This window comes from Triticum aestivum, chromosome 3B, assembly GCF_018294505.1.
Source record: "Triticum aestivum cultivar Chinese Spring chromosome 3B, IWGSC CS RefSeq v2.1, whole genome shotgun sequence".
Taxonomy (NCBI): domain Eukaryota; kingdom Viridiplantae; phylum Streptophyta; class Magnoliopsida; order Poales; family Poaceae; genus Triticum; species Triticum aestivum.
In genome coordinates, this window is record NC_057801.1 from 154,640,044 (window position 1) to 154,648,958 (window position 8,915).

The window sequence follows — 8,915 nt, forward strand, 5'->3', positions numbered from 1 at the left end:
TAGTTAAAGTAGATTTGCGTTACACATATTGAGATTCAGTAAGTAGTGTGTAATTAATAGGAGGTGGACGAAAGACTACCTTGAAGATGTGAAGAAGCTCGTTGTCCAGGGTACTAGAGGTGCTCTCCAAGGGAGAGAAAGAGAACATTAGTGTGGGACAGACGAAAATAGAACGGGTAACAATCTTCACTAATATAAAAAAAAGCTCATTGTCCGGGATACTAGAGGTGCTCTCCAAGGGAGAGAAAGAGAACAATAGTGTGAGACAGACGAAAATAAGACGGCTAACAATCATCACTAATATAAAAAAGAATAGATAAAAAAAGTCAAACCTATAGAGTTTTTCATTCAAAAAAAATATCATATAGAGTCAGGGGATGGGATGGAATAGAGTCGGCGAATGTTTTCCATTGCAACGTACATGCATTTGTGTAGTACAAAGAGAAAACCACACAGTAAAATAAGAAGTGACTTACAGAAAAAAAACAGTCGATTTATAATAGTCACCACAAAAATAAAATACATAAACATGTGAGAAAATACTCCCTTCGTTCAAAAATATTTGTTGTGAAAATGGATATAAACGGATGCATTTAGAGCTAAAATACACATTCATTTATCGGATAAGTATTTCTGGACGGAGGGAGCAGTAAAATCGACCGAAACCGAAAAGCACACACCAGCACGAAACTCCCCTTCTCCTCCTACAGTTGAACTCTGAACTAAGCCCCAACCTGAAGACAAGACAAGGGAAGAGCGGAGCAGAGAGCGCCGCGACCGCGAGCGTCCAACCCCCTCACCCCACCCACCTACTCCCTCCAGCAGAGCCGCCGTCGCCGTCGCCGTCGCCGCCGCCATCCTCCTGATCCCGCGATGTCCTCGTGGCTGCGGAGCGCGGTGAGCAAGGCCGTCGAGGCGGGCGGCCGCAGCGGCGTCACTCGCGCCGTGCTGGGCTACGCCGATGCCGTCGCCCACCACGCCGGCCAGGCCGTCGCCGAGGGCACCAAAATCCTCAATGATCGCATGGTGAGCGCCCCTCCGCTTTCCGCCCATCTATTCCCCCCACTCCAGAAACCCCTTCGGTTTCGTCCAAATTGTTGCTGTTGGGGAGGTGCGAACCGAGAAATTAGTCAAACCGAGATTTTGTGCACACTAAGCCAAATTAAAAGCATTCAAGCTATGCTAAGACTAATTAATTATGTACGAATTGACGAGATCTCTCAGCAATTGGACAATTTCATGCCCCACATGTTATGGCAAGTTCATACTATGTTCCAAGACTGAAGAGTTGCCACATAGTGGGGAGAAAAATTAATGTTATGGGTATTTGGGATTTTAGGCTCGACTGTTTGACCCTGGGTGCAGTGTGTTTGTAATGTACTCGAAGATATCAAATATCAAATGCCCTGTCCCTGAGTCCTGATAATGATTTGCGACAAGTTATCAAGTGTTTAATGTGATTTGCAGATCACCCAGAACTACAAAAGTGTCAAGAAGACAGTGAAGCGCTTGGAAGAGGCGGCAGTTTCATCGCGCGGGGATGTGAGAGTTCAGGTGCTAACACGCTGGCTCAGATCACTTCAAGAGATCGAGGCTGCGTTCGGAGGTTTGGATGAGAGTGTCTCACACAATGTCTCTTCAGTTGACCCAAACAGCTTGAAAACACCATTAGCAAGAGTATGCATCTATGCATCACATTGCCTTTGTGTGTCCGTTTGTGGCCATGCTCTATATTTGCTTTGCTTCCTTGGTTTCATGTGTTTTGAGGTCAACTCTTGTGCACAGGTTTTGTTTTATGACGCTGACATTGGAGGAGCTCCTATGAACTTCCGAGATGTATTCCTCTATAGCCAAGCACTTGAGGGTATTACATTGTCCATGGTGAGTTGGTTCAGCCATGATATCCTAGTTGTCAAGATACCATCTACTTGATCTAACCAGTTTGAATTTCCTGTTACACAATGCTATTGTTTGTTCTTACCGCTGATAGAAGCTATCAAAGTAAACACGTTCAATTCCTTTCTATGTGCAGGTTCTCGAAGCACCCAAGGAAGAAGAAGTCTCCCTGCTTTTGGAAATTTTCAGGTGAGCTTATTGTGTACTCCCTCCGTAAACTAATATAAGAGTGTTTAGATCACTAAAGTAGTGATCTAAACACTCTTATATTAGTTTACAGAGGGAGTACATACTGTTTGGTGTTGCTAATTTTCGGATAGGTTGATCCGATGGGCTTTAACTATCTGTAAAACCTCGTTTCCTTTTCTCCTTTAGTTGGCATAATAGGAATATATTGTTAGTTTGTTACTTACTTAAATACTGTCATACACGAAAAATCTTTGACGTTGTGTACATTATGTTGGTATTTTCTTGGCCCAGATGAACATGATATTCTGAAACACCTGAATAAATTACTTCTTTAACTTTTAAGTTTTGTTCTAATCCATTAGCACTACAGCTAAGTTTATGGCTATTACAAGATAGTATTTGCAATGCGTGGATAAGATTCTTATATGTTTATTTTCGAGACAATATTCTTACACTGTTTTGTGGTTTCGATGATATATTTCTCCTAAACATACAGTTAAGATAACCCACGTATTGCTGAACAACCTCATCAGTTGTAGTCCTTGCAAGATTATATTTACTGTTCCTTGTATTACTGAATGTTCTTTTTGAATCTCAACAACCTTTCGATTTAACTATTTGTCATTTCCTCTAGCCTATGTCTTACAGGAGGGAAAGAAATCAATAATGCAATTATGAGCAGCATACAAGACTTGGCAAAGTCATTCTCAATTTACCAGGATGAAGTCCTGGTACGTTTGTTGGATGTCCTATACACTTATGGCATGCAAATTACTAAACTGGCAAAAAGCTAAAATTGCAATATAATAAATTTTACAGATGATTCGTAAATATTATTACTAAGTGGGTATTATATCTGCGTAACTCATAGTCTACAACTAGTTATTCACATATATGTCTAAATTTCTTCGTTCGCACTCGAGTTTGTTTCTCTATTTATCTCATTATTTTTGCTTACCGATGACATAGTGGAATTATTTATCATAGCTTGGTTCCTTTTCTTGCATGCACTACTTTATCTATTTTTATTTACCTTATCCAAATTTTGGATGGTTTGTGTTTACACCGCACGTGATTTCTTGTTACCCTTTTCTTTCATACAAGGTAAAAAATTATGTTATTTGAGGAGATTTTTTAGGGTTCTAACAAAGTAACCGTGAGAAGAAACCAATAACCATAGAGCAATGAATACGTGTGACTGTGAGGCTGTGGACATAGTTATACTCTGGTACTTTAATGGTCTGCAGATTTATTGCTTAAAGAACTAGAGCGATGAATGTGATGATGCATTTCTGCTCCACTGTCGCTAGACTATGACTATTGTCTTTTATGGAGAGAGGACATAAGATTGTTCAGTATTACCCATTTTTAATATCTTCCCATTAGGAAAAACTTTAAGTGTGATGCACAAGTGGCGAACTTTTTAAGAAATTGACTTCATGTCTAACATATTAAATTCCTATACACATTTAGGTAAAACGTGAAGAGCTGCTTCAGTTTACCCAAAGTGCTATTTCAGGACTAAAGAGGAGTGCTGACATTGTGAGGTGAGCATTTATGTAACTAGCTGTCAAAGTCTGGTTTTCTTACTGGTTGTCTACACAATCTGGTACATGAACTGCTGTAATGAGATTAGATGTTATACTTATCCGATGCATTTTGGTAGTAATTGGTCCATAAATTTCAACTAATCAATATTTGAATCATATACCTGGACCCTCCTATTCCAAAGTTTTTTGCCTGAAACATCTAGGGCGCCCAAAAGAGATACCATGGTGCTTTTGCCTCTAAAATTCAGTTATTGTTTTAGTTCCGTTTGTTGTTACTATAATATGTTAATTTTACTTCAGGATAGATGCTGAAGCCTTAGAATTGTGGAAGAAACTAGATGAGAAGGAGGCATTGCGAGTTCAATCAAATGAAGATCCTGAAAAAGTTTCAGAAGATACTGCTGTTGCAGTCGTTGAGGTGTTGCCTCTGTCAACATATTATAATTTAGCACTTACATATTCACAGAAGTTTTCTTGATTTAGCTTAGTTGCCACTTGTCAGACTACAGTGTGATGTGCTCAGTCATATGTGTTTAACTTGGGATCTTCAACTATGTCCTTAGAATTTCTTATTTCATCCCACATTATTGAGCAAATGCTTGTCAGGGAAGTGCACGTGGCAGATAGATTGTCCCTGAAAGCATATGCAACTGACTAATTAACTATACAGAACAGAAGCACCAATCATGATCTCACTGATCATGTTAAATCTGTTCATTGCATCAAAGGCAATAGTTCTCATCTAAACAAAAATTAAGTTCAGTATCACATGTTTGTTCTGTTTTGATAATGTTACATCTTTTATTACTTATAGTATTTTTTGTTTCACATTTCTTTTAAGGCGCTAACTGAATTCTCTGCTTTGACCAGTCTTTTAAAGAAGCACTAACTGAAGTCAGGTTCTGTTCTAGAATGGAACACCTTCTACTGAAGAAAAGATCAATTAACGCTGGGGATTCCCCAGAGGTTCATTTCCAGAAGGCATGTATTCATGTGATCTTTATGCATATCATTTTTAAGCTAGAAATTTTCGTATTTTGAAACCTCTTGCAAAATGACTGGATGATTCCTTTCACATAATACTTTAGATCACTAATAGGAATATCTTTCAGTGCTATGCGCTGCAAATTTTATGGATACATACTTCTACTTCTTTTTTGTTCCTGGATTAGCCTGGAACTTCATTTGTAGATTTTGTCACTGAAAGAATTGAACTGATAATTCATGGGATATGTTTTCATGTGTTCCTTAAATCTCCCATTGAATAGTTGTATCCTATGCACTACCCTTGTTAGACACTTGGACGCGATGGCCGTAGAAGTTGATTTTTTGAGCTAAGGTTTCACGCATATTTTGTGTGTACAAGTGACCAGTCACCGTTGTGCTTGAGATCATGGTGGAGTCAGCTTCCATGTACCTTTTTGTTCAGTTTAGACTTCTGATATTGACCTGATAGACACTCAGCATGAACACTTCTTATATATGTTCACTTGGTGAAAAGGCATGGATTGCAATAACAAATACACTGTGGTAAATTTTGCAGGTTGACAAATTAAAGGTCTTAGCATCCTCCCTTGCCAATTCATCCTCCAAGGCAGAGAAGCGTATTTTGGATCACAGGTGGAGTTTCCATACAATTCGTCCATATGAATCTTTTGATGCCATTTGATTTACTTTATATCATCTACCTTTACGAATTCATTTTCCTTCATCAAGGAACCCTTCGAATTTATGTTTTTTCTGGGTGAATTCAAAAACTTGGTAGACCATGAAGTATCTGTCATGTTGCTCCCTACTGTGGTTGCATTCCTTTTCTGGATTTTGCTGTTGTACTATTTTCTTTAACAAATCCATTGGTTTTACAAGAACTTCGAGGTGACCTTTCAAAATTTATTGTGCATACTGCAGACGCCAGAAAGAGGAGGCTCTTAACTTTCGTGCCAAAAAGGAGAATGAAGTGAGTGCAGTTGAAAAAGTAAGAATCCTAGCCCATACGGTGGCAGTAGAAATGTTTGTTCTCCTTGTACTATAAGAAATCATATTTTAGAACATAGGGCTCTCATCGTGATTTTCATTTAGCAGCTGGTTTTGGCCATGCACCTTTGGACATGTGTCTTGTTTCATGAAAACTGCATCTAACACCTGCTGTAAGGAAACCATTATGCATGCGCACAGTGTTCATGAGATGTAGGGTTGCCAGCGAGTTAAGCTCGAGCCAGCCGCGATGTGGTTCGAGACTAGAGTTAGGCTCGAGCTCAGCCCGAGCAAACTGATATGAGGTTTAGCTGAGCTTGAAAAGGGTCAGTAAGGTCATGCATGTAAAAATTGAAGACAGTTTTGTGAGGTCAGCTCCAGCTAACTGAGATGAGGTTGAGCTCAGGTCACTTTGAGCTTGAACCAAACTCAACTCGAGGCTAGTTCTAGCTGAGCTCGAGTAGCTTGTGGAGCCCAAGCTTTGTTTACAGGGCTATTAGGATGTCTACCTATATTTCTGGATCATAAGTACTTCGCATGCAAATTCACATGTCACATACATTTAAAATAAATGCTTGGATGAATATTCTTTTGTTGTATATTCTGCCGATGTTCCTTACTTTCTAATGTGTCACTGTATAGGAGTTGACTGCTGAGATTTCGGAATTGGAGAAGCAAAGGGATGAACTCGAGGCTCAGCTGAAGAAGGTACCTACATTTTCCTTGATAAGACCTTCTATTATTATTTTCAGCGTTGACTACTTCTAGGCATAGGTTTGACATGGACACAAATGTTTCCGTCCGGCAGACTGATGAGTTCCATCATTAGTTGCCTTAACCCAAGGCCTCTCTGATGCAGGATTAACTGAGGTGTTGAGTCACCAGTGATATTTATTGTTATGCTAAAACTAATCGCATGTATGAGCTTCGAAAAATATCGTATTTTGAGGTCCTTCCTAATTTTGTCCGACAGGTCAACATTTCACTGAATGCTGCTGTTAGGCGGCTCAAGCTAACAAGGGAAGAGAGGGATCAGTTTGATGAAGCAAACAATCAGATGATCTTTAGTTTAAAAGCAAAGGTGCGCCCACTTTTTTTATTGACCCAGTTTTAGTATTCTTCCAGTAATATTCATGAGATTGACGTTCGCTTTTTGGGTTAAAGTATTTGATCAGCTTCATATTTTGTTTTGAATTAGGAGAATGAACTTTCAAAAACTATTTCCTCATGTAATGTGGAGGCTGGTGTAGTCAAGACTTGGATCAATTTCCTTGAGGATACTTGGCAGCTCCAGTCGTCATACGATGAACAGATTGAACAGAAAACCAAGTATGTAGTGATTATGGCTATACCAACCTTTGATTGCAACCATTTTTATCCTATTTATCCCCTGTAAAGCTATCATTAAAAATGGTGCTACATTTTTTTAATCAATTCAGCTTTATTTTTTGTTTTATGGCCACAGTGATGAGCTAGAGAGATGCACAAGCAATTTTATGAAGTTGACGAAATATCACCTTTCTACATTCAAGGTATTTGGTTGGGTATAAACTGATTAAAGCCGTTGTTCCATTCCTAGAGAACACACTGTACCATTAGGGTATATTTTTTTATCACTGTTTTTTATGCATCTTTTGGCTTGAGCAGGAAGTTCTAAGCCCATCGATTGAGCGGATCCAAACATACGTGGATAATTTGGCATTCTTAAATGCAAGGTTATTCTTTTGTTTTTTCCCCTAAAGTCTTCCACATATTCCTGGACCCTCCTGTTTGACACAACAAAGGTCCTAATGAGTTTGCCATTATATGATTTGGGCCAAATATTGTAGGGATGAGTCAACGGAACTTGAAGCCGAGGAGGTGTCAGAAAAGACAAGCCCACAGAAATCCCTCGAGGAGGAATATTTGGAAACTGAAAAGAAGGTTCGTACCGAGTACCCAATTGTGATGCTTACCTGTTTTTACAATCGAACTGCTAGTTAATTCTTTTAATCCCCATCAACCTCTCTAAATAAACATTCCTATGTATGTACCCATGTTTTCCCCCAAAAATTATACTCCCTCCGTTCGGAATTACTTGTCTCGAAAATGGATGTATCTAGAACTATTTTAGTTCTAGATACATCCATTTTCGAGACAAGTAATTCCGAACGGAGGGAGTAGTTGGTTGTGCAGAGGAGACCACATAAACAGATATATGGCTAGAAAATAAGTACTTTGGGTGGCTATTAATGTTGCAATGATTTCAGATCGTAATTGCCTTCAGCATCACTGATCACATGAAGAAGCTGTTTTATTCCGAACAAGGGTACAGTTCTAGGTACGGCCAAACTTCCCATAGTATTTTCTCTCTTGTCCTTACAATTTCTTTGGTGGGAAATCGGTTTTGATCCCTGCAACTGGACATGCTCCATTTTCTTTTCTTTTCAGGAGAGATGATCCAGAGGTCAGGAGCTTATTTTCGGAGATAGACAAACTGAGAGAGGCATTTGAGTCTATAGAAAGGCCGACGCTAGACATCGAAGTCCGCAGAGCAAAGGTGCCAACGAAGGAGCGAATCGAGTCAAGCTCTTCGCCTGTTCAGGCACCCTCTACGCCTAAAGCTGCGCCCGTGGGCTCTCCAAAATCTCCAGTGAAATCTGAGCAAACACTGGACCTTGGTTCGGAGCTCGCAGAGTTGGAGTTAGAATTTGGTAAATCCAACAGGTACTCCCCTGAAGATATAAGCGGGTGGGAGTTCGACGAACTCGAAGAGGAGCTGCGAGCCGATATATCCAAATCGAGCGATACGAAATAACCACATGCATCTACACCGAGAAATGCATACTATGTTGCGCACCTCTGGGCACTGCACAACCCCAAACACCCGAATGTACATAGCGTTGTTTTATTGTGTCCATTGCTGTCCTTTTTTTTTTTTGCGGGTGCATTGCTCTGTCCTTACTGTATGAGAGATGCAAATATGTAAGACTACTATTGAGGCCTTGACAAGTCATTTGTTATTTGTTTGTTCTTGTCATGGACATGTATGCATACAGAAACAGTGAAACATACTTGACATTTGTAAAAAAATCCATGGATATGCTTTTCGTATTTCTCAGCATGGGATTATAACATTTGAAAGCCAACTTACAAATTATAATACCTTTGCATTTCCACTTTACAACAACACAAAATGGCAGCACATGCTAACTTTGATACTCCATTACCATTATCATTATTAAAAAGAGGAATATATTATTATTTTTGCACTAGAGTAGGCAGACGGGCTTGTCATCATCTCCTAATAATCCTCCGTAGCTGTAC

General features: G+C 39.5%; 1 protein-coding gene across 2 annotated transcripts; it reads left to right on the plus strand.

Annotated features, from left to right (window-relative positions):
- The first annotated feature begins 698 nt into the window (after nt 1-698).
- On the plus strand, nt 699-8,628 carry LOC123069121 (uncharacterized). Of its 2 annotated transcripts, XM_044491880.1 has the most exons (18): nt 699-1,026; nt 1,468-1,677; nt 1,786-1,881; nt 2,033-2,085; nt 2,720-2,816; nt 3,559-3,632; nt 3,936-4,053; nt 4,506-4,616; nt 5,179-5,255; nt 5,544-5,610; nt 6,252-6,317; nt 6,583-6,690; nt 6,808-6,938; nt 7,075-7,141; nt 7,257-7,324; nt 7,439-7,532; nt 7,859-7,929; nt 8,040-8,628. In XM_044491880.1, the coding sequence occupies exons 1-18, from the start codon at nt 874-876 to the stop codon at nt 8,404-8,406; spliced, it is 2,028 nt and encodes a 675-aa protein (XP_044347815.1). In that variant the 5' UTR covers nt 699-873; the 3' UTR covers nt 8,407-8,628. The 2 variants fall into 2 exon arrangements, with proteins under 2 accessions (XP_044347815.1, XP_044347816.1); XM_044491881.1 differs by lacking the exon at nt 699-1,026 and having other exon boundaries at nt 1,468-1,606.
- The last annotated feature ends 287 nt before the right edge of the window (nt 8,629-8,915 follow it).

Excerpts from the sequence above, each read along its gene's own strand:
- LOC123069121 (XM_044491880.1), top strand. The coding sequence starts at position 874 with ATGTCCTCGTGGCTGCGGAGCGCGGTGAGCAAGGCCGTCGAGGCGGGC. Across the intron at positions 1,027-1,467 it reads AAATCCTCAATGATCGCATG|ATCACCCAGAACTACAAAAG; the intron begins GTGAGCGCCCCT and ends TGTGATTTGCAG. Across the intron at positions 7,142-7,256 it reads ATCACCTTTCTACATTCAAG|GAAGTTCTAAGCCCATCGAT; the intron begins GTATTTGGTTGG and ends TGGCTTGAGCAG.